Source organism: Oreochromis aureus, linkage group 18, assembly GCF_013358895.1.
Source record: "Oreochromis aureus strain Israel breed Guangdong linkage group 18, ZZ_aureus, whole genome shotgun sequence".
In the NCBI taxonomy this organism is placed as follows: Eukaryota; Metazoa; Chordata; class Actinopteri; order Cichliformes; family Cichlidae; genus Oreochromis; species Oreochromis aureus.
This window is the reverse complement of record NC_052959.1, coordinates 11,014,347-11,040,540: the sequence shown is the minus strand read 5'-3', so window position 1 is coordinate 11,040,540 and position 26,194 is coordinate 11,014,347. Positions and strand designations below refer to the sequence as shown.

The window sequence follows — 26,194 nt, the reverse complement described above, 5'->3', positions numbered from 1 at the left end:
TTAAAAGAGAGTGAATTTGACAAGAGTGTGAATGAGACACCTGATCTGAGCGAATGAGAAGACACTGAGAATCTGGACAAGAAGACAGACAGCGACTGTGCATCTCACAGACACCTGCTTCTGCTCCAAACAGAAACTGAGCATAACAGACAAAAACTGTGGGGCCCGAGGAGTTTTTAAAAGTGAATAAAGGGGCGTGGGTTTCTTCTCTCAAACACAGCGTGGACGCTTGTGGATGCAGAGCCCTCTGCTACAGGTGTCGAGGAGGGGTCCCAGCCAGGCCTCTGTGAGGAAGGACACACACTGGCCTTTGTTTGGGATGCCAGCAAACTTCCCCATAGATTCAGAAAGGCCCCCAAAGCAATGAAAGAATCCATCAAAGTGACACTGTTTCTCCAGCCCACTTGCACACACCCAGACAGCTGAATTTACATGCTGATTGGACTGTGAGGATTATGAATGATTCATTTGTCATTGGAGCCTTTAAGCTGGGCTGCATGCTTCTGCTGCATCTTGAACTTTCCTTCAGTTAGTTAAAAATGGCATGCTGCTGACAGAGCACTGAACCCTACCCATATGTGCATATTTAGGAGTTGCTATTACACCATTAATGCAATAAAGGTAGTCTTAGCCAGCATTCCTTACTGCTGGCAGGCTGGCCTACCCACACAATCCTACAACAGGATATGCCCATATTTGGGCCTGTCTTAAGAAATCCTGTGCATGTCAGAGGAAATAATTTGAGGAGTGTTTGTAACCTAAAAAAAAGGTATACCTTCCTGTGAGTGGGAGAACTTCAAAGCATTTTTTATCCAGTCCAACCAGACAGAAGTTTACATGTTTCTACAGGAAACTACATTTTTTTATGTACTTGCCAATCACATGTGGAACAGCCCAAATTGTCATTATGCTTCCTATCAATGCGACCTTAATCCATGGTCATGGGGTTGCATATAAAACTATGCATGAAGAAATCACAAGTCAAAAATATCTAACTCTGAAATAAGGTATTGCTCCTCTGACCTTTGTTATAAGATTAGAAATCCTTTACTGAGCCATGATCTTAACTGTATTACCAACAAACGGTAGATTACAAAGAGACTGAGGCTTGTCTGTCGGCCTTTGCGTTAATGGCGCTCTGCTTGTGCTGGTTACTATAGAGTCCTTCCAGTAAACAGTGCTGATACATAATCACAGTGCACACACGCACGCACCCATGCTATCTGAGCCCTTAACAAGACAAATAAACGATCCCTGATTCACGTCAGAGGTGCAACATATGCAAAACAGACAATGCATGCTCACCTTGCAGGAAAAATTCCCTTACATACTCTTATGAGGAAAAAAAAGAAAGGAGGAAAGAAATGTAAAGGACAATAGGCAAGCATACACAGTGACATGAGGAGTGTGTGCGAGAAAGCAATCAAGATAAATGGTCTAGTTGTCACACAGAGCTGGAACCATAAAGGTAAAGAGACTAATATAAAATAATTTTTTTTAAATGTAAAAAGCATAGCTGATGGAAAAATGATGCTTTGAATTAAAACATATTTTGACAAATGTTTGCTTATGCTGGGGTGGCACCAGCAGAAGGAGCACCAATGAAAATGACGGGCCTCTCAAGGGAGGCAGAAAAGCAGTCAGAGTGCACCACCTTGTGGCAGGAAGAATGAACTGTCAGCTGAACAACAGACCTCTTTAAGATCCAAGAAGTCTGAAGAGTTGTTTCAGGCCTGTTTCCAATGACTATGACAGCATTTACTTTTGTTTTGGTCTACTTTAAAGTGGTAAAAGCAGTCCACAGAGAACCCGTGTTCCCTGTTATTTATCCTCACCATTACAGAAGGAACTGGCTTCAAATTATGTGAAGTATTCAAAACACACACACAGGGCTCTCAAAGCAAAACCCACATAATGCGCTTTAAGGCCAACTCTTCTGCGGGAGAGACACTATTTATTTGTTCTTAGAGAGGCCTGCTGATTGTTACGATGCTGCCAAACATCATCTGCTCCTGTGACATTACCACTGGGGAGGAAAGCAGAGCATCACACATTAAAGCAAGAGAGGAACCCACATGCTGATAGTTTTGTTTCTTAAATACGTATATTTTTGTTTATGACACACACAGCCATCCTGGGAATCAAGCCAATAAATACTTCTGTGTCCTCCCTCATTTACACATTGTTCCCCTACCCTTACAAGAATAATCCGTCTTCTCTCCATCCTCTTCTTCTTCTTCTTCACTGACAATAACATACAGACATGTTGTTTTAAAGAAGAAAAAGCGAGGCAAACAAAGTATTTACTTAATTTATTAAATAAGTATTTATTAAATGAGTATTTGTCACACAAGTTATTGTGAGAGTAGACCGAGGAGAATCCACCTTTGGTAACAGTATAACACGCAGATTAGTTTTCTGAAAACATCATTAATAAATGTGGGCAAAACAGAAGCTACCTTGTTTTTATAACTATGTTATAAATACTATGTTGTTTACAGTAAGTCAGGGTTTCTAAATTAGCTAACACTCTCTAATCTATCCTACATTAGTTGACGTTTTAGAGAAAAAATTAAAATAAGAAGACACTTTTTAAGACACAGCAGTGACCTTGCATTATCAGAACAGTTTGCACTTTTGCGTGTTAATGTTTGAGGTAAACTGTGTTTTAAATCTGCACCACTGAGCTGTGTCTCTTCATCTTCTTAACGTCATGAGCAGCACAAATCTTTTTATCGATCACAAGCCTCGCAGCTGACGCATCCAGTGTCCGTGTGTGCACTGTAACATCAGGACATGAGAAACACTGCACATTTACACGTTTTTCCTGGAACCTGTACCGTTTCCAATAGACAGTTTGGCAGAATATAACATTAGAAGATGATGTCAGATAATAGTAAAATATATTACTATTACTAGTATTACTATAGTTGTTTTTTTAGAGCTGCTAAGATGAAATTTAGGGGTCATTAAGCATCCATAAAAAGACTCTAAGCTCGACCGTGATGTCTGCAAATCAAGCGAGACCCAAACTATAAACTTTTTAATATTAATTTTCATATTGTAAATGAGTTATAGATAGAGTTAAAAATGAATAACTTATTGATTGAATAAATCCACTAGAATAATCGACAGATCCATGAAGTGTTGCAATTGTTTGACTCACTAATATCCAAGAACACAACTGGACTGGACTTCAGGCAGAACACTGACTGTATTGTAGATACACTCACTGGACACTTCATTAGGTACAGCTTGCTAAGGGTTAGAAGGGTTGGACTCCTAATTTCAGAACTGCCTTAATTCTTTGTGGCACAGATTCAACAAGGTACTGGAAACATTCCTTAGTTTGGTCCATGATGGGTTAGGGTGATGACATGATGACGGCCTCACACAGTTGGTGCAGATTTGTCGACTACACACCCATGATGTGAATTACCACCACATCCCAAAAGTGCTCTAAAAGATTGAGATCTGGTGAGTGTGGAGGTCATTTGAGTACAGTGAACTCAATATCATGTTCAAGAAACCAGTTTGAGAGAATTTGAACTTTGTGATATGGCACAATGTCTATACTGTGGGCATAAAATGTTGGACATAGTCAGCAATACTCAGGTAGGCTGTGGCAGGGGTTAAAGGGTCCAACGTGTGCCAAGAAAATATCCCCAACACCATTAAACCTCCACCAAACCAAACTATTGATACAAGGCAGGATGGACTCATGCTTTCATGTTTCTTACATCTAACTGTGATCCTACTATCTGAATGTTGCAGCAGAAATTAAGTCATCACATATGAAAACATGTACAGTTTTGATAAGCTTGTTTAAATTGTAGCCTTAGTTTCTTAGTTGACAGGAGTGGTAGCTGGTGTGGTGTTCTGCTGTTGTAGCCCATCAGCTTCAAGGTTCCATGTGATTTGTGCTTAGAGTCAGTTGTGCTTTCCTATCAACTCAAAGCAGTCTGCCCATTCTCCTGTGGCATCAACAAGGCATTTTCACCCAGAAAACTGCTGCTCACTGGATATTTTAGGACAGTTCTCTGTAAACCCTAGAGATGGTTATGTGGGAAAATCCCATCAGCTCAGCAGTTTCTGAAATACTCAGGCCAGCCTGTCTGACACCAACAACCACATTACATTCAAAGTCACTTAAGTCACCTTTTGTCCCTCATTCTGATGCTCAGTTGAACTTCAGCAGGCTGTGTTTACCGCGTCTACATGCCTAAATGTATTATATTGCTGCCACGTGATTGACTAATAACATATGTGTGTTAACGACTAGTTGCAAAGGTATACCCAGTGAAGTGTCTGGTGAATGTACATATGTGTGCATTTAATCTGCACACAGAATCAAAAAAAATAGTAAAAAAAAAAAAAAATGTCCATTGCATTTATACAAATTTGAAATAGCAAAAATAAATGAAAAAATAAGATTAAAATACACAAAACATTGTTTACAAGGTCACATAGGAAATTGCTCATTAATAATGGCCCAAATGCATTTAATTGCTTCAGTTTCAATGTCTTGGTTTTAGTATTGAGACACTGTAGCAGTGTAGTACAAAACCACCATTAATGCCATCACCTGTGCTTTTCCCACTGTATGAAAAAGGCCTACTGAGAAAGCAATCCTCAAATCTAGGACGCTAGAAGCTTTTAACCCTTATAATTATGCAATTATTGGTTTTGGCAACTCTCTTTTGTAGGATGAACAACTATTTAAACAATTAACTAACCATTTGAACTCTACATGACCAGTGTTAAAACTCAAACATTGTCCAATAACTGAGTTATTTTTCTCAGTAATAACCCCCACCCCCACCCCCACCCCCCCCCACCCCACCCCTCCCCGGTTCCTCCCAAATACTGCAGAGCAATGAGCTCCCCAGCCCATCAACTAACCTTTACACTTTGTGGGACAGCTACAAATCTAACCTCACATTAAAGTGAGGTTACAAGGAACTTCAACCTTGGACATAGTTTACACTCCAAACACACCTATCTTATCTGCTTCCCCTCTCCTGTCCAATCACAGATCGGGATGAACAGCTATGTACTGGCAACAAACTGAGGCCTGCTCACCAACCTCAACACAAAAAGGACTCATATGTCAATGTGTGCACTTACAGCATCAGTTTTAAGGTATTGCTCAACAGTTAAAGAAAACAAAACTTTAACCTGAAGCTATAAGGAAAAGAAACAGACTCAAGATGGCATTGTTGAGTTGGCTTGTTAAATCACTCTCACCATAGGCTGGTTTTGTGCAGACTTTCATACACCAACAAAAATATTCGTTCAAAATCTAGTTTTGGCTTACAGAGGCATGTTATTACAAGCCCAAAGTGCTTTGCAGGTACCATCAGTCACGGCATACCAAGGACTCTCATAAGTAACTGCCTAAAATCTTCTTTATTAGAACAAAAGTCAGTAAAAAACAACCTAAAGTGGTTTTCACTGTTTTTACCGGAACAAATGCAAAAATTGAGTCAAGCAAAATCTAAATTGTGCAACTCAGTCTGCATGTAAATGATAAAGTAATCTGGTGATTTCAGTTTCTGAGGATAGAAGTGTTGGACAATTAATCAAAGAGTCCGAAGCCAGAGGCATAAATCAATAATAACCATTTAGGCAATTTATCAAAAAAACAAAAAAACAAAACAAAACAAAACACATGCTAATTCAAGTTTCTTGTTTTAATTTAGATGAGGTTTTTATTTTTAAGTTTATTTTGAAGAGTTTTCATCTTTATTTTGGACAGGGCAGTACAGAATGACATCCAGCAAATGGCCCAGGACAGACTTGAACCTGAGGATCTGCAGTAGCGTGAGTTATATCACTGCTCCTTCTACAATTTTATATGACTGCTGACTGAATGTTTTGCTGCTGAGCTTCTGTGTATTTCTTACACTTGAAAAAAACATACCAAGAAAACCTAAAAGATATTTAAAATGACTTCTGTATATAAAACATTGGCAATAAGTCTGGGCAAGGGATGTGAATCATTATCCTTCCTCAGGCTTTAAACATTAGATCCATGAACAGTTGAAAATTTACATAAATTCTGATACTTCTATACACTGGAACAGAGAAATATTTAAATATGTCGCTGAATAGAAACAGATCGACTTCATTCAGTATTATTTATGTTGAAGTAAGCATTGTGTACATTGAAAAAAAACTTCTATGTATCTTAAAGTTTCTGCTCCATGTCTGATTGCACACCCTGTTTTTTGTTCGAGTCAGTATTGTCTACACTGCTAATTAAGGCTTATTTTAAAGAAAATATGAGCTGTGTCACTGTGAGGAGAAAGCTGCGGTAAAGAGGTAAAGAAATCCGTGGCTTCTCCTCTCACATGGATGTTAGATGCTCCGTATTTGGCACTAGTTTTACCTTTGTGCCTGTCACCTGTGTCCTCCACTCAGACTGACAAACACAATAATAGGATCTCTACAGCTTGAACACAGCTTCAGGGACCAGTGTGTCCTTGACACAACAAGCAGACAGAGTCAGCAAAGGCTGAGACACGGCGGTGAATCAGAGTCAGAAAGCCTTGACACATTTACTGAAACGAGGGGAAATTAGGTCTGCGCGCTACCTTTCTTACCTATCTGAGATGGTTGCTATGACAACACTTCCTGCTTAGCAAATGTGTACATGTCAGGCTGATGTCAACCTGATTAGTACATGAGCACAGAGAGCGCCTCACTTCCTGAAGGCAGCAGTGAATAAACGACTTTCATCTACAACCACCTTTGAAACACACAAAATAAAAAATTAATTAATTAATAAAACAGCATCTTGGAAAACGCTTCAGCTATAAAGCACATGTTTCACCAAGTTAGCCCATTTTTAGCCAATAAGAAAGGACTGAGTTATGCCTGGGATTTCATAAAAGCAAGTGAGTGTGCTGCCAAACCAACAGATGGGTGTGACTGTATATCCGCAGTGTCACCACCACTCCTCTGAGTACATCTGCTGCTGGGTAGGGTGAATTTCAAGCAAACCAGACACTGTAGGCTCAGCCTTGTGACTACCAACTTATACAATGCAGTGCATACACAGGCACACACCACAAACATCAAGCTGGAGGAGCCTTTGAGTGTATCTTTGCATACTGTATAGCTGAAGTGGAAGAAAATCATCACTGAAAAGACAACGTTGTGGAGTTCTTAGTGAAACAAAAGAGAGAAAAACGGCATAAAACTCTAACATGAGGGACATTTTTCAGTCTTGTAAAAATAGAATAAATATATTTCTTCACATACATGGCGCATGACAACCCAGAAAACTGTTTTATTTTTATATATATACAAATATATATACACACTATGATAACCTTTGTCATCCTCATAACAAATCTTGGCAGCCATCTTGGCCTTTTACCAAAGGAAAATCACCTGGACTGTGATAAAAACCATCAACCATTATGTTTTTAAGTACAGCTTAAATTACTTAAACACAGGCTCTTTGTCTTCACTATATGCTGGCCAGTCATGCTTACACGTACATGTATAGGGACCCCGTAAATAGATATGACACCAGGCTCATAAAAAAACAAAATAACAATAAATAATAGTCTTCATGTACACAAAAAAGGCAGAGAGAGAAGATTCATGTCCAGGAATGTGAATCAAAAGAGTTGTATAGACTCCTGTGAGACTGTTTAGACTTTTTTTAAGTTCTGGATTTTGACCTTCAGCGTAAGAGCAGAGATAAGAGACTGCCAAATCAGAGTGGACAACACACATAAAACTGTCTGTACATTTTATAGAAGATCCATCAGGAATGTGTCAATGAAATCTGCCATTTCACAATAATGACAGCACACAGAGTCTCTCTGTTGAAGCTGATATCAAACACCTCATCACCTTGTTTATTTGATTTCTTCAGTATAAATGTTGCCAGTTTTACACCATTTTACCAAGACATTTAATAAAGTTTTCCTTTAATCTAAGGACTGTTTTGAGTTATTTATTAATAAAATGCGGCGGCTTTGCAGAGTAAACTATGCAACATTTTCAGTGTCTGATGATAATCTCAGGACCAGATAATGTTTGGTTTTTTTCAACACTTTCAACACTCAACAATGGTTACTTCCAGGAAGACACAAAAGCAACTATCTGGCTATTGCTGACTAATCACTTAAAAGTTTGTTATAGATTGTGAATAATCAGTAATCAGATGATGATTACTAATTGTCAATGATCAGAGAAAGAAAATTAGAACTTAAGTAGGAGTGAATTACTCATTTATACCACTGATGAAGGTTGCTTACATCTTTAAAATGTCACATGGCGAGAAATGCATTTTTAGTTCTCAGAAATTATGGTTTGAATAACTCTTAATATTCATTTTAGCCAACAAAAAAAGAATCAGAAACAGCAAATTCTGCATACAGTACTGATCCAAAGTCTTTATCCACCCCTCATTTCTTAATATTTTGGTAGGAAAATTAGAAATAATTGTGTGATGTTTTTGAAGCAGCTGCAAACATCTATAAAAATACAGTATACAAGGCAAAAACAGAGTTTCTACAATTCTAACAAGCTTGAAAGTCAGTATTTGGTATGACCACCTTTATTCTCTAACACAGGCTAAACTCTCTGAGGCAGCTTTCTTTTCATTTTAATTCAAATCAGTTTTATTTATATAGTGACAAATCAAAACAACTGTTTCCTCAAGCTCCTTTATACTGTAACGAAAAGACCGTACAAAACACCAACAATCAGACGACGAGCAAGCACTTGGCAACAGGGGGAAGGAAAACCTCCTTTTTAACAGGAAGAAACCTCTGGCAAAACCAGGCTCAGTGGGGCAGCCATCTGCAGCGACCAGTTGGTATTGAGAGGAATAGTTTTCCAGGCTTCTTCAGGGACATCCTCGTCTTCAATTTAAACACTTTACAGCTGGTATGGCATGGTTGATCAAAAATCTGACCAGCTACTTTCACTACTGGCTGAAATGCAGCCCCAAATGATGACAATCCTGCCGCCCAGCTATAGATACTCTCCTGACCTCCTCTGTACTCACTGAAAATTATTTGAACCAAATATTTAAAATTTAGATTCATCAATCCATAAGACCTGTTGCCAACGATTTTCAGTCCATTTCTTGTGTAATTTTGCATATGTTGGCTTTTTGTTTCTGTTTACCTTCATTAAGAATAGCCTCTTAACAGCTACCCTTCCAATGAAACCATTTCTGGTGAGGCTTCAGGGAACAGTAGATAGATCAACTGAATAACCACATGTATATCTCAGGTCCTGTATGAGGTCTTTCCTGAAATTTTCCCCCTATTTCTTAAGGACGTGACTTTCAGATAATGTTTATCTGCTAAAGATTGTTTTCTTTATTTTCAGATTCTTTTTTGTCTCTGACTTATCCAGATGCCTCACATTTTTTAAGGCACATGCTGCACAATATGTTGATAAATCCCATGTTTTTCAATAATATTTCTTTGGGAATGATTATATTGGTGGAAAAGTATTTTATACCTGTCAAACTGTGTTATACACGGCATTTTTCAAGGATTCAGCTAAAGTCAGAGAAGAAGAAATGGGAGCATGTGTTTTTGTAACAGGCTGCTAGTAACAAAGTACTTAGAAATACTTTTTAAAATTGGTTCTTTGCTATGACTGGTTTATCTCTTGAGTTAGATACATTTTTTATTGAATGACTCATAGGTCTGTGTTAAGTGAATCATTCAAAGATCACTTTGTGTTGACTATACTATCAAACAAATAAGATTCCTCTGAAAATGGTCATATAAGGGGACTGGACTGGAAATGAGTGCAATAGCAGTTAATGACCAAACAACAACTTTGAAGGGCTTTCACAGAGCCTGGAGAAATATTGCTCAAGTCCATTTTAAAAATTTACCAGAACGTCTGGCTCCCAGGAAGCAAAATATAAAGAAATGAGGGGTGACTCAAGACTTTTTCTGAGCGTTGAATCTGTGCCTGCTAAAGTGATTAATGGGGCGGCTGATTAACTTTCTCTGACTAATTATTCCAGCGCTGAAAGAAATATCAGTGTTTCCATGAGGTTGTTGTCACGTTACTTAAAGGACTCAGGAATTGAGAGGAGAAAGGGTGTGAATGTAATAACATGTACTTTAGCACAAATACTTTTAGAAACATATAATTTACTCAGTAGCCTGTAAGTCATGTCGGTTTCTGCGTGTGAGTAACATGTTGAGAAAAATATGTGAATCTCAGCCCAGTAAGGAAGTAGTGAGATCACTGAAAAGACACGAAAGCAAGCACACACAGGCACGTACACACATACCGCCTCCTACTTCAACAAAACTCTCCACTGCGGGGAATCACAGAGAGCTCTATGAGGAAACAGATCCTGGTCTCAGACGGTGGCCATCGCTGCATTTTCCTCCTGCTTGTCAAAAACTCGCTGCCAATCGAGTTGAGCAGCATTCTGTGTCAGAGGAGGAGATGCACGCCATTCACAGATAAAGGATTACAGCATTGGTGACAGCTGCATGTGCGGCCACATCCCACAACTTAGCTCAGATGGGGAAGGAGGAAGGAAACAAAACAAAAGTGATCCTCCACTCAGTCTTGCAGCTTACAAGGAGTTCCCCTCCCCGTTCCTCTCTCATCCAACCGCTGCGTTAAGCAGGACATGGTTCCCATCTAGATCACATAGCCCCCTTCCTCTGTTACTAATCAATTTACATGCATCACACGTCACACTAAATCCTGCCAGCTATCCAGCTAACCTACTCACACAACTACAAATGCAGCCGGTGCTGCTAAAAAGAAGCAATGATCTTTTTTTTAGGTGATAACACATTGAAAACATCCCAAATCTCATCTGAGGAGCTGTTCTGTCTTTTTTGGTTTTTTTAAAGAGCTGAAAATAAGTTTAAAAAAAAAAAAAAAAAAGAGTCTGTTCCATGTAATAGCATAATAGCAGCCTTATATCTGGACCCAGCACTGTAGGGCTGTCAATTCCTTCATTAATGAAACAGTAAAGTTAAAAGCTTCTATAATGGGAATAAAGCAGTGGCACAGATTCGGTCACTTCATCTCTTCTGACTTCTGAGGCAGTTCACTCTTTCAAAATAAAACTTCATGGCATGTCAGGAACGCGAAGACAGGAAATGTATGCTCCTGGGCTTCCACTGTGTGCGGTGTGATCCACTCATGTCGAGAGGAAGCTTTGATGGCAGTGAATGGGGTACTAATGAGTTGGGCTTATCAATGGCTGGTCTGTATTCTGTCCTCCTAATGGCCTGAACTGTTGATGCCCCATGTAAACATCTCAGCCACTTCCCAGGCTCAGAACTGGTTCATGGTGGGCTTACACTAGTAATGCCCCTACCCATTATACATCTGATTGGCCATGAAGGAAGTGGCTTGGTTTTATTTTCTCTTCTGGAATAATCTATCTGCTTTTCAAAATAAGTCACTATGTGGCAAACACAGTAGGTGGGGCCTTTGGGGAATAATCAGGGCAGAAGGCCTGGGCAGCAGTGTGCTGAACAAACCTTCAGTTAAAAGCTTTTCACCTGTTGAATACCAAACGAATCACACATTTCCTTGTAGACACACAACTGCAGAAATAACATTTGTGTGTCTAAACTGTCTGTGGTGCCACCTAAGTGTTGCACAGGCGGAGGGAGGCTGTGAAAGCTGGCAGCTGACAGTAAATATGTCTCATAGTAGAACAGATTGAGACCAACTGTTGCTTCAGCGTAAAGCTCGTTATATCGGCTACTAATGTGACATTTTATCAACACGTTTTACAGTCTTACCTGGCCGGTGTAATGTGCAGTCAGGTATAGCCGTGTCTCCTTTCACTGAAGCCAAACTGTCTCCGTCAACAGACTGGGAGGAGACCTTTCCCTCTGCTCTGTCTCTCACGGCGCAATGTCAGAACTACACTAACGTGTTTACACCACAGACTGTGCAAAACCAGCTCAGCGGAGACCTCGCCGTCGACTTCAAAGCTCAGCTTTCACTTTCTGCGGACGTTAAAAGCTAATTTCTTTTAATTGTGGTTTACTTTTTCTTCTTCGCCAGCTTCCCCCTTTTCTTTCCTTTTCCTCCACTTGGACGCTTTGCGTCGAGAACAGCCGAATTTTGTCGGGAGAGAGGCGGACCAACCGAAACGCAGGACGGCCGCCAGCTTCAAGCTACCCACCACTCAGACGCGACTTCCTTAAAATTTCACAATAAAATAAAAGTCGAGCAGTCTAATGTTCTTGGAATGAAGGAAAGCATTTGAAAGCTACTGCGTTATTACATAGAATTTAATCTAAAAAGCTAAGTGTAAAGTTGGCCTTTTAAATGTAAATTTGCTGTTATTTCTGCATCAGTTGCCACGGATAATGAGAAACTCACTTCTAATAAACACTGTCTTAATTAGAAAAAATAAATAAAATAAAAGCACACGGGAAATGTTTTTTATTTTAGTCAGTGAGGTCCTGGTGCAAATATTCATTGAGACTTGGAAGTCTAAATACACGGGCCACTTTATTAGGTACATTCCCTTTTCCTGTGTGAATTGCAGCCTTAGTTTTCTGTCTTTAGCTGACAAGAATAATATCTGGTGGTAGTCTACTGCTGCAGCCTATTTGCTTTAAAAATCAGTGCGTGGTGCCTTTAGAGATATTCTTCTACTACCAGCCAGGCCATTGTCCTCTGACATTAACCAGACATTTTTAATCCAGATTTCTGGATATTTTCGAACCTTTCTCTGTAAACCCCTAGACATGGTTGTGTGGAAAAATCCTAGTAGATCAGCAGTTTCCAAACTACTTACCAGCCTGACACCCAACAACCACAAAGTCACTTAAATCTTTTTTTCTTCCCTATTCTGTTGTCCGGTTTGTATTTCAGAAAGTTGCCTCGACTATGTTTACCTGCCTAATGCATTCGGTGTGATGACATATGAATGGCTGGTTAGATATAAGCAACACAATAACGCAGCTGGTGAGTATATACGAGAGAATCAACTCAAAAGTTCTGTCTGTATTGCAATACCTATTCTGAACGTGTTTAATCATGCTACCAAAAGAAACGAAACAAAACAAAAACAAAAAAATACTCAGCATATTATTTAAAAATAACTAAATTAAACATCAACAGTAATAAAGACTAAAGTAAAAATAAGGATTAAAAAGAAAAGCGAAAAAACAAAACCAAAGCATTGGTAACAAACTACACAGAAAAAAAACAAAACTACTGAAAAACACTATTCACCACATTTTGAGCAGCATTTTTTAAATTAAATATTCTGTTGCCCCTTAAACAGTTATACTTGGTTTCATATCAACTATAATCCGGAAAGCAAATTTCTAATCAAGATATACTCAGTAGTAGCAACACAGAAAGCTGCATTCATAGCACCAACGTCCCCTCTGGGACCAACATGCAGGTATGCAAGATCATTCTCAATGAAACACAGTAAAGATTTTCCCTTATTCTTAATGTTTAGAATAAACACTGAATCTGTTTCCTGTTACACCAAAAGTCTCCAGCTAACTTGATAAAAGTGAAAGCAGCACTGTCATTCTGCTGTTAGCCTTGCTGAGGCGCACTCTTTCCTTTCTGTGTGCAGCAGAGGTACCAACGCTTTATGCATCAAAACCCTTAACAAAAAACACATTTTTTATGTCTTTGGTTGATCTGAATTAAAAGAAAAAGTCTTAACAATACACACATTAAGTAAAAGTTTTTATTTAAATCAGCATAAAAGGCAAATAAAAGAAACAAAAAAAAGAAAAGAAAAGAAAGTGTAATAGGCGAAGTTAGCCTATTACACTGGGCTGGATGCATATATTTTGTGAAGTTGAAAATAAGCACTTTATAAAAAATAGATATCTACATTGTAACCAAATAAACATACAGTATGCATTTCCCAATGTGGCTATGGTCTGTACATTTCCCCAGTGAGATAGATATATAGATATATCTATATATATATTTTTCTATATTTTTTTTTTTTTTTAAAGGACTTAAATGACTAATTGTGACAGCAGTACTCCATATGATCTACTTTCTATGACACATACGTTTGTGACAGGTTCTGAACGCCTTGAATGAGAAAACGCCCCCTAATAAAGCAGAAAATCAAACCACGTGTCTAAAACATCTTGCAGTCGGTCTTTGTCAGCTCAGGTATTTAAAACAAATGGCACAGGAGTGCGACAGCGGCTCACGCCACAAAGAACTGCTTTTGTCTCCCTGTAAAGCAGCTTTTTCAGTACCAGACTTTGTGTGAAAGGTATTGCGCAACATTAACAAACACCACATAGTTTACAATAAAGTATGAAATGTGAGAAGAAATTCCACCATGAAATGAACAGGACTGATAGGAGTGCTGATATTCAGCCTTTACAAAGACAAAAAGACACTTTGGGAACATACTGGCTTTTAAACAACCTCGTGGTTTGGTGCCAGAGAGCAATTTCAGGGTGATGGTAATTGCATGGAAGGTGGATTGCAGATCCCATTTTAGAGCCATTTCAGACATAAAGAGGAAGCCTGTTTGATTACATATACATCAGTGGTGGAGCAGAGAGTAGATGGGAGTCTGCGTAACAGTGTTAAATCTATTCCTGGGCTTCTTGGCCAATCATCTTGTAGATCTCAGTGGGACCATCGACATGTGTGATAGTTGTGGTAGGCTGGATGTCTTCGCAGCTGTTCACTCCGGCATCACCTGCACATAAAACATCATCATCACATTTTTAAGGACATCTTTAGTCCTTTTTGTGTTTTTTCCAACTTTACATTACTGCAGGCAGGAGTCTGTTGCATATCAAGTTGCTTTAACTGAATTTCATTTGCATAAACACTCTCAGCTTGCGCAAAGCAGAAGTGAAACTGGAGAGCTGAAAAAGTAAATCAAAACAGTGAAGCTTGGAGAGAGCTGCCCCTCCCATGAGACCCCTTGACGCACTTCAGGGAAAGCTTCCAAACTTCAAACCCTCTTTTTCTCTCTCTCATGCCACTGACGTCAGGAGATGGATGGATGGTTTTCATTACTTCCTTGCTCTTCGCCCCACCCCCTCTCTTCACTGTTCCCTTCTTTTCCGCCTGGAAGGAAGCCTGGTGTCCATTAGAATCTCACTCTCAGGCCAAAGAGACCCTTCTTTCCCCTGGGAATCAGGCCTTTCTCACTCACTCCAAAAAACAAACTTTGGATGAATAGGCAGCTTTACAGGAGGAGACAGATACTTGCTCTCTACGAGACTGAAGTAAGAGCTACGGGGGGCATTAATAAAATTCAGCTTTAATACAGTGAAGAGAAAGGAGCAAGCAATAAAAGCTAGCCTTATTAATAAATTATTGCCATGATTTTTTAATTTTTAGAGACAAAAAAGAAAAAGAAAAAAAAAGCCAGGTTAATTATAAGGCAAGTAGAAAGGTGTACTTACCAGTGATGCACTGAATACTTGACTGCTCATCTCCATAGTGTTTGTGAGACGGTGCATAGAGAAACATGATGGCGAACACGTACAGATTCCACATGCCATAGATCCCAGTGAAAAAGGCGCTGTTCACCTGCACCATGTGTTCTCCCCGGTGCCAATGACCTTCATTCACCTGGACCAAAACCAAGAGACACCATTTTTAATGATATTGTCCTTTCAATGTCGTAACTGGCCCTTACTCTGAGACACAACAGATTTCATAACTTTATGAATGAGACTCACCTGACTTATGATGAAGAAGATCACTGTCAGTGCCGCACAGGCCAGAGTGACCAGCATGAGGAATTTAAACCTAAAAATCAGACCCTAAAATGATGACAGTGGGATTACTTAGTAAGAAAACATTAAGCGTCATAACACTGTTAGGAGTGCATTAATGTGTGTGTAAGATAATAAAGAACCTAGATGTAAACACACTGGCATGACAGACTAAACCGCAGACACACACCTCATAGTGAAGCTGTCTGGCCTTAGACATGGCAGGGAGGGACATCCTCTTGCCACTAATGTTGCGGAAGACTTGAAAAACCATGAAACAGAGGAAGAGAAAGTAGAGACACGCACAGATCCCTGCCACAATTATGAAAGCCATCTAAGGAAACTCTTGTCAAGGAAGTAAGTAGTAGTAGTAGTAGCACAGGGTGGGCCATTTATATGGATACACCGTAATAAAATGGGAATGGTTGGTGATATTAAAGTCCTGTTTGTGGCACATTAGTATATGTGAGGGGGCAAACTCCTCAAGACGGGTGGTGACCATGATGGCCATTTAGAAGTCGGCCATCTTGGATACAACTTTTGTTTTTTCAATAGGAAGAGGGCCATGTGACACATCAAACTTATTGGTAATGTCACAAGAAAAACAATGGTGTGCTTGGTTTCAATGTAACTTTATTCTTTCATGAGTTATTTACAAGTTTCTGACCACTTATAAAATGTGTTCAATGTGCTGCCCATTGTGTTGGATTGTCAATGCAACCCTCTTCTCCCACTCTTCACACACTGATAGCAACACCGCAGGAGAAATGCCAGCACAGGCATCCAGTATCCGTAGTTTCAGGTGCTGCACATCTCGTATCTTCACACCATAGACAATTGCCTTCAGATGACCCCAAAGATAAAAGTCTAAGGGGGTCAGATCGGGAGACCTTGGGGGCCATTCAACTGGCCCACGACAACCAATCCACTTTCCAGGAAACTGTTCATCTAGGAATGCTCGGACCCGGCACCCATAATGTGGTGATGCACCATCTTGCTGGAAAAACTCAGGGAACGTGCCAGCTTCAGTGCATAAAGAGGGAAACACATCATCATGTAGCAATTTCAAATATCCAGTGGCCTTGAGGTTTCCATTGATGAAGAATGGAGCCACTATCGTTGTACCCCATATACCACACCAAACCATCACTTTTGTTGTTCCAACAGTCTTGGAGGGATCCATCCAATGTGGGTTAGTGTCAGACCAATAGCGGTGGTTTTGTTTGTTAACTTCACCATTCACATAAAAGTTTGCCTCATCACTGAACAAAATCTTCTGCGTGAACTGAGGGTCCTGTTCCAATTTTTGTTTTGCCCATTCTGCAAATTCTGTGCGCCGATCTGGGTCATCGTTGAGATGCTGCAGTAGCTGGAGTTTGTAAGGGTGCCATTTGTGAGTAGCGAATATCCACCAAAGGGATGTTCGACTAATGCCACTCTCCAGTGACATGCGGCGAGTGCTACGCTGTGGGCTCTTGCTGAATGAAGCTAGGACAGCCACTGATATTTCTTCATTAGTGACAGTTTTCTTGCATCCACATTTTGACAAATCCAACACTGAACCAGTTTCACAAAACTTAGCAAGCACTTTGCTAACTGTAGCATGGGAGATGGGTGGTCTCGTAGGGCGTCTTGCATTGAAATCTGCTGCAATGACCCGGTTACTGCGTTCACCAGATATCAACATGATTTCGATCCGCTCCTCACGTGTTAACCTCTTCGACATGTCAATGGCTGTGAACAAAGAGAAACTTGCAAATAACTCATGAAAGAATAAAGTTACGTTGAAACCAAGCACACCATTGTTTTTCTTGTGACATTACCAATAAGTTTGATGTGTCACATGGCCCTCTTCCTATTGAAAAAACAAAAGTTGTATCCAAGATGGCCGACTTCTAAATGGCCACCATGGTCACCACCCATCTTGAGGAGTTTGCCCCCTCACATATACTAATGTGCCACAAACAGGACTTTAATATCACCAACCATTCCCATTTTATTACGGTGTATCCATATAAATGGCCCACCCTGTAGTACTACTACTACTACTAGTACTACTACTACTACTAATAGTGAAAATAGATGAAAAGGTTCCACAAATTGAAACTTACAAAACACATTTTCACAATAATGTCTGAGCTGAAAAACCTACTTATAAACTTATACTCATAAACCCACAACTCTATTCATGCAGTTATGGATCATTGTATAATATTTTAAAGCAGCCAAGGTGACCAAAAAAGTTGTGCTGATGAATTTTACATGAATCAGATCGCCAAGCAAACAAAACTGGATATGCACACGTAAACACAAGAATCCTCAGCAATGCACATATGGCATAACTGAATGTTTCATCATATTAGTCAAGAGAATACAGTTGCCAGTTTGTGCAGAAGCCAAGTGCAGTTTGGAAGCTGGCATAGTATTAATGAAGAAATTAATCTGTTCCAACGAATGATACAAAGGGTCTCCACTGTCATCATTTCTGCCTAATGAATGTTCAACATTTGGTCATAAAAAGGATACAGCCAGCTCAGTTCCTATGTCCGAAGCCCAGATGCTGTAGAAGGGATTTTTCAGCTGGACACCTCTAAGGAGGAGAAAAATAAATAAATAAAAAAAATAAACATCAAGTATGACAGAAATCTTTTTTATATACAGACACACTTCAAAGGAGTAATATGATAACACACAACACATGGAAAAGAAAAATATTGGTACAATGCAGTACATTTAACTAATTTTCAACAATTAGCCATAGCAGTTGCAAATAAGGAGTGATTATTGTGGTTTGAAAAAAGAAATTATGTAGTCTCCTGATGAGCATCTGGACTCAATTAATAGTGTCATGTAAATAAATCACAAAACTTGCATAGAATATGCTCAGAGTTAAAACAGGGCATTATCTAGGGCAGCGGTCCCCAACCTTTTTTGCGCCACGGACCAGTTTATGTCCGACAATATTTTCACGGACCGACCTTTAAGGTGTCGCGGATAAATACAACAACAACAACAAAAAACAGCACCGGTACTAAAAAAATGATTTATTCATAACACACAGAAAAAGACCCAGGGAAACCAAGTTAACGATAAAAACAATAAAAAAAAAAAATAAATAAGATTAAAAACTGATATAAAACCCGAAAACCAGAAATTTCCCACCCACACCTCAACTCTCGCAGCCTGGTACCAAACGACTCACGCGGGGGTTGGGGACCGCTGATCTAGGGTATATCGATTGGCTAACAGCTTGTGAGTAATAAATCAGAGGCCAATGAGCATGCATTGTCTACAGTTGTAATCAAATCAATCCATTCCCTGTATGTCTGGTTTCCAAACAGAGACAGCAAAAAAACGCCCAGTTCAAAGGTTCATAAACAAGACTTTGCGAACCAATCAGTGAGGTCACGGTGGCTACGTCCATCTTTATACCATCTGTGGTTTGCTGTAAACGCACCTCTATAATGCAATGGACATACTCAAGTTTTAATACGGTTATTTAAAACTATGTTTAATGAAACTTAGTCTCACCTCTCACACATGTCAAAGATAAAGAGGCAGAAGGAACCAAACACGATAGGTCCGACCTGCTTCCAGTAAATTGAGAAACGGTTCCTCTCCGTCTGGTCCTGAAAGAGAAGCACAAAACAGACAGATGTTTTTCACATTTCATCACTTACTGCATGCTACCTTCTCGAGGAATGGCCATGCTATAGATGAAACTGATGTCCTTTTATAAACACACCATCTTCATCAGATTTTTTGACTTGCGACTGACTGATTGATTGATTGGACTGCGATCTTAAAAATCAACACAGACACAGACATGTTAGCAGCAGCAAACGTAGATCTCACAGTCAGTGGAGGGTAATTTAGAAACTATGATAACTTCTGATGCTACGAAGACAAATCAAGCTTCAGTAGTTGCAAAATTCTCTGACCTGTGACATCTCACATTTGATGATGCCTGTTCACAGGAGAAACAGGCTCCATCCATTGATTTCCAAGAAATAGGAAAAATACCAAATATTTCATCCGAACAACATCAAACACTACACTGTAGTTACTCAGATCATTAGCAGTACATCCAGTGAGTGTGAGGTAGATTTGCGACAGACAGGTGAAGGACAAACAGAAATACAGATTCTTTGATTTGTTAGCAAAACAATTTTAGATGTAATTACTGAAATAGCAAAAGCTGAGAAAATAACTTCGCACTATGATAAATTACTCAGATTAAAGATTAATTCTACAAGATATGTGGACCTGTGCAGTTATCCAGCAGAGTTTTGTGACTTGGGTGACACAGACCTCAGCACTCCATGACCTCACACTGTAACCACTCTAGCACCATAAAGGTGCTAGAGTGCCTCTTTACATGAAGAGATCTTGCTGTATCACGCCACAAGAAGAGCTTTAAGGAGACGACGTGAATGTCTTCAAGTAGTTACGGTAGTAAGCTACTTGAATCCAGAAAGAAAGCATTGTGAAAGGACTGAAGTTTAATGTTCAGCACAAGTTGACCAAGCTGAAAGAGTTCAGAGTTAATACACACCAGAGGTTATAAATGCCAAAAGGTGTGTCTGTTAGATGTTGACAGGGAGAAATCTAATAAACTTTTGTGCAGCAGATACTTGGATGAATAATAGCAAGAAAAGGACAAGTCAAATTAATAAAGTCTGTGATATCTGCAGAGACCAACACCAAGGATTTGGAAGTTGTTTGGCAACATAATAAGCACACCTGTCTAATGTATGGAATTTTTTAAGACAGCAGAGTCATCAATTATGTAATAGTCACCTGACCATCTTTTCCTGTTTTGATTATTCTAAATGCCCGGTGCGAAAAATCTTCATGTACATAAAACAGTCTGAATCTTTCTGTCGCTCACTATTGTCATTCAAATTTGTAACAACATGATCAAACACTTTAGCATTGTATAGTGATTTGCTGGCATCTCTACATGTTACAGTGCAATTAATAAACACTGAATCTCACACACACACACACACACACACACACACACACACACTTGAGGCGGGGCAAAGAGACGATGAACCTGTCTGAGGCAGACATTGAGCTCATCAAGACAATGGTCACTGTGTTCAGGTGACCAAAAACAAGCTGATGTCTGATCATCTCCGTGACTGCCTCAATCCAGGCCAGATTACAGACGTCAGATAAAAATCACCTGCGATTTTTTTGTGGAATGACGGCCAAGTTTAGGGAGGATTTTGATGGCTGGTACACAGAGATCACACATCTTCAGTTCTCCTCTGCCCAGAACCAATGTTTCAAAGAACTCTGTTTCCTGGACAAAAATGACAAGATAAAATGGGCAAAACCACTTTTCCAAACTTTATATTGTGACGTGTAGGTTTTTAACATGAACCCATGACAAGACTCAAGTTTTATTGTCCTTATTCAAAGAACAAAGCTTTTAGTCATGAGAACCAAATGTGTTTTTTTTTTTGACATTACTGAAAACAAACCCAAACATCCTTTCATTTAAACACCATAATTCAGGATACTTAAATAAAAGTGAGATTAAGAAACTGTAAGTAAGATCAAAAGCGAGTCAGAAAAAACATGCACAAGACCAAAGTAAATGGAGCTTTGCACAGTACCATAAGGTGCTCCCCGCAGAAGATGATCCAGAAGGAGAGCAGCATGGAGTAGAAGATGCCCTGCCTGATGTCTCCAAAAAGCAGCATCCATGTCCAGTTGAAGCCGACAGAAAACCACTCCACTGGGATGTTGATGAATGTCATGGAGATTCCTAGAGCCAAGATTACCCTAGGAAAGAAAAAAAAAATAGAATAAAATAAATTCAACATTACCTACTTTGATGACTTATGTAATGACATGTGACTCAGCATAGGAAAAGCCACCCAAAGATGTAAACCGGGAATTTCAGCTAAGAGCTAAGCAATGATGCAATCAAGAACAACTGGACTTTCCGATATTTCCAGTGTTTATTATCTGAACTCCGCGGTCTGTAGATTTCTCTCAAAACTAAGTGTTGTGTACTTAACACTTTCTAATGTATAAAAATTAAATAAACATCATTTTGACCAAAGTTCTTGTCCCGCAAACCTCTGGGCTATGAGGGGAACCCCCCCCCGCAACCTTCCCAGTCAGCAATCAACCGCTGCACCTCCCACCCCTCTCCACCACAGTCATGCTGGAGTTGTTTCCATCTTTAGCCTGTTGTGTTGATTTTTTTTGAATGGACACAGTTTGACATCTTCATGTTAAAATTAATAGAAGATTTAATTAAATCTGTTTTTTGCATGTTTATTGAAAAGCTTTGAATTTTTTAGGAAACAAGGGGAAAAAACAGTTTGAACTAGCCTGGTTTTCATTTGACACATCGAATATGGTGGCATATAAATGAAGTTTCATTGAACATTTCATTGAATTTGAATTAAAGACTGGGGAAGTAGGACTCCCAGTGGGATTTATGGCATGCTTTTGGTCCCACTTGACCCCTCAGAAGGCAGGGTCACCACAAATTAATAAGGCTGTTCCAAGTGATCTGGATCATCTTTATCATAGTGAGACATTCTCATCCTGAAGTGTGTTTTTATTTTTATAAACTTATATCCCAACAAGTATTATTTGTTACTTCAAAAAACAAACAAACAAAAAAAAACCCAGTGCCTAATTGTGTTGGCAGCTTTAAGGCAATTTTAAAGGATAAACCTCTGTATCTGGACTAAAACTGTTACACATACATTTTTTGTTTTAGGCTGAGCATTTACTTAACCAGGCTTAGTAGACTTCAGGACATTGATTAGCTTACCCATTCAGCTACAACCACAGCATGTTCCCATAGAAGCTTGACTTGTGCGTTTCTAAATCATGTATTTTACCTAAACAGCCTCATTACTGCTAGACCTTGAATATCTGTTTCATGAAATCTAGAGTCCACTGAACTGAGAACAATCACCACAGAGAAAGAGAAAATTAGGCTTGTCTTCTTAGCAACTTGCAACAGGTCCCTGCATGTGACCAGCTGATATAACAAATACTGTAAATAGACAGATAAGAGGGCAAAACAGAGCTACAGAAGATAGATGACCTAAAATATGTGGGTACAAACACTTTATGATAACACTGTGGGCAAGAGGAGTAATCTGATACACGTTCTAAGCAATTTGACGCCAGACAGTTCTGCAAAGTGAACAAAGTGAAACCACATTAGATCGGTATGTATGGAATGTGTCCAGGGCACCATCGACACAGGCAGGAGAACTGGGACCTGCATACGCCTGCATGTGTGAAAAAAGTCAAAGGGTTTGGTTTGTAAAACTGAAGTGGCAGACATTTTTTTCCCTACTTAACACAGGACAGCATGAAAAGTACAGGTGTAACTAATAACATGAATTATGTCTTAAGTGCATTTGAGTGAGTCAGGCAATAGATGTGAGCAACCATCAACATTATCATTTGTTTTCTGCTGTAGCAACTCAAAATGTCTGTTGCGTTCCTGAGGAGTTGACATTTTCAGCACATGTTTCCAATGACAAAATAAAGATGTTTCATATTATCCTGAGGTCCCCCTCACATCCATCCTCCTCACAACTTTAGAGAAAGTCTGAGGTTTACCATTCTGACACCTATGTGGGCTAGCATGGCAGGAGACTCTAGTAAAGCTTTTAAAGCATGAAAAAAATCATCCACTGTCCACAAATAGGGTACAATTCGCACTTCCTGAGAGCCTGCTGGTCATCTGGGAGACTTGAGCTGGAAAACAGAGGGAAGGAGAGATACACTGACTGTGTGTGTGTGTCCCGGTAGCGGGTGTGTTCCTGTCCTAAATGCGTGTGTGCAGCATGTGTCAGCTGAGTGCTAGCTTGCAGATTTTGTAACGCGTTTCTCGCTTCGCCAGGCTTTTCCTGTGGCGCAGAACGCTGCCTCTTACTGATCTGTCTTCTCTCCACGGCAGGGGGTTAGACAAACACTGGGCTCGGAGCACGACTTCAACTTGTTCACAGGACAGCACATCTGCCTCCATGTGTTGCTTGAACCTTCATCGACTTGGCTTGGTTATAGAATTCTTACAAATATTTGAGATTTTTTTGGAATTCACAAAAACAGCCATGCAGATTTCTCATGTTTCCCACATTGCTTTGCTTACACCACCTCAATGAATTTTCAGTATGGTACTTAAAAAGCCAAGTGCGAAATACCAACATTCCTAGATACCATTCCTCCTCAGACGCTTGATGAATAACACCCTCTGATGTCAGTGACCTATACTGTACACAGCTAGGATGACCTACTTGTTCTTTTCATCCATAGTTAACATGTACTTTCATCTAGTACATGCGCTGAAGCTGAGCCACGGTGTTATCATCTAACAATTACTGCAGGTCCTCAACATATCATTGTAACTGAGCCACAGCTAATTCAATTACTTGAATCTTCATCACTGGGCACCTGAGGGTAGATGGATGGAGTGAAGAGAAAGGTGGATGGCAGCAGCAAAATTTAGTGTTATTTGGAAATGTAAAAAGAAAAGTTGCACTTTATACAGATCATCACTATGATGCTGATAATGAGGGGGCCTTACTTCTCTAGCAGGACAGGAGGTCTGCTCATGAGGGTGATGCGTCTCCAGTACCAGATCATGATGATGAGGATGCTGGGTGTGAGGACGGTCTTCATGGCAAACCAAACTTTGGTGAAGCCACCGTTCTGATGAATTCCCTGATGAGCAAAAAGAAACGTTATCAGTGTCAGTGCACGATAACACTAATAGCCATTTTCCACTAATACCTACTCGGCTCAATGTGATTCGACTTCACTCAGTTTCAGTTTTTTTCCCATTACAATTAACTACAACATATGTGTGTGGGTCGAAACATACAGCACAATAATGAAGGATGTCAAGGCGTTGGTATACCTGCTGCTCACTGTATTGATTTTTGTGCAGTTATTTCCTTTGTTGTTGGGTTTCAAAAATTGCATTTTTGATTTTGTGTAGGAGACACTCTCATGACTCATCAAGTGATGCTGCTGATTAGCCAGTTGGTGGGATGTAGTCTGTTGACGTACATTTTTGGATAGCCTCAGCCCCTGCCGTGCAGGTGCTTAAAAAAGGCCTGATAATAGGTATAACCATCTAATGGAAAACCCTAAAAACTTAGGCGCATTGACCAGAGCAGAGCAGAGTAAGTACTAGTGGAAAAGGGCTATAACAGAACATCCCTTAACCCTTTAAAGCCCAGCATATTGTAATTGATGCATGTGTTTTTGTGTGAGTAATGGGGTAATGACATGTCATTGTGAAATCTTACAACAAGTCGGATGTCTCTGATCTCTGCAATTCCCACATTGATCTTCTTCCTCTCGTTGACAGGCAGGCGAATGTTGAGGAGGTAGTACTTATGGGCCACGCTCCCCACTTCCATGAAAGGTAGCAAGTCGCACTCGTAGTGACGGCCCTCATTCTCGTGAGTCTGGAGAAAACATTGAAGCATTTGAAAACACGTTTACCTAAAGAGGAAAGCTACTTGAATTTATTTTAGGTAAGCATCAGCATCAACAGTTCTGAAACTGTGACTAAATCCACAAGATTAGCTGAATGTAGCTTTGAGGCAGCAGCGTAAGTAAATGCAGAGCATTTTCCATCCTTCTTTCCCACAAAAATGTAAGCACAAAAATAGCCTAGGCAGTGTTTTCATTGGAAATTTTGACTATAAAATATCTCCTTAATACTTCAGTTTAACTAACTTACCCATGTAACTTGTCAGAAGCCTTTACAATATAAAATATATTAAAATAATATAAAATATAAAATAATATAAACATTTCTACCTGGGATGCTGTACCTTGGGCCAATTTCTTTTTTAACCAAGGGTTCAATAGCCTGCTTTTTCACTAGGCCATAAATTTGGGTATTCTCACTAAGGCTAATGATACAGACCTTTTTCATAATATGAAGAGACATTGGAGCCAGAAACCATGCGATTCATTATATAAACTAATATATATAATAAACTAACCTAACTTTACACGTCATTCTTGTATAAGCTGATAAAAAGGTTACATTATTAGTAAAGCAATTTATCCATCTAGTCTTGCAATTAATACCTAAACAGAGTATCTATTCCATAAAAGCTTTGTACCATATTGCTTCATATTTCTATTTAACAGCAGTTGGAAAAATACTATAATACCTCTCCTTATTCAAGAGTTATGCTCTCACCTTTTAACAAACCCCATTTCCCCTCATTGCTAAACAATAACCGACTAAATATGATTCAGAGAGGAGAACCGAGTTCTTAGGTAAGTTAAGGGTGTTGCATCTAGTTCAGACATGTCTGTAAAAACAGCAGGGTAGACAGAGCTGTACTTTAAACCCCTAAAATACTTTATACTTATACTACTAATTTTTTTTTTTTTTTTTTTAAGTACAGCAGAGAAATTAAGTTTGCACTGAGTTATTGAAGCTACAGGACAGAGGC

At 39.5% G+C, this 26,194-nt stretch overlaps 2 protein-coding genes across 8 annotated transcripts in view; both read right to left on the bottom strand.

Annotated features, from left to right (window-relative positions):
* gng12a (guanine nucleotide binding protein (G protein), gamma 12a) overlaps window positions 1–12,142 on the bottom strand; it is a 31,011-nt gene extending 18,869 nt beyond the window's left edge. Inside the window, exon 1 of the mRNA XM_031732291.2 lies at window positions 11,775–12,142. The gene's annotated coding sequence lies outside the window, so the exon portion shown is untranslated. The remainder of the gene's footprint in view (window positions 1–11,774) is intronic.
* Window positions 12,143–13,930: 1,788 nt separating this feature from the next.
* Window positions 13,931–26,194, bottom strand: part of LOC116312569 (protein wntless homolog) — a 31,180-nt gene continuing 18,916 nt past the window's right edge. For 4 of the 7 annotated variants that reach the window (XM_039602486.1, XM_039602487.1, XM_039602490.1 and 1 more), the window contains 10 exons: window positions 25,025–25,186; window positions 24,298–24,434; window positions 21,347–21,515; window positions 20,911–21,030; window positions 19,251–19,348; window positions 18,246–18,309; window positions 15,910–16,053; window positions 15,684–15,767; window positions 15,405–15,573; window positions 13,931–14,686 (listed from right to left, as the gene is read on the bottom strand). In XM_039602486.1, coding sequence (XP_039458420.1) covers window positions 14,577–14,686; window positions 15,405–15,573; window positions 15,684–15,767; window positions 15,910–16,053; window positions 18,246–18,309; window positions 19,251–19,348; window positions 20,911–21,030; window positions 21,347–21,515; window positions 24,298–24,434; window positions 25,025–25,186 — 1,257 coding nt within the window. In that variant the 3' untranslated portion in view covers window positions 13,931–14,576. The remainder of the gene's footprint in view (window positions 14,687–15,404; window positions 15,574–15,683; window positions 15,768–15,909; window positions 16,054–18,245; window positions 18,310–19,250; window positions 19,349–20,910; window positions 21,031–21,346; window positions 21,516–24,297; window positions 24,435–25,024; window positions 25,187–26,194) is intronic. The other 3 variants (XM_039602488.1, XM_039602489.1, XM_039602492.1) reach the window with 1 other exon arrangement.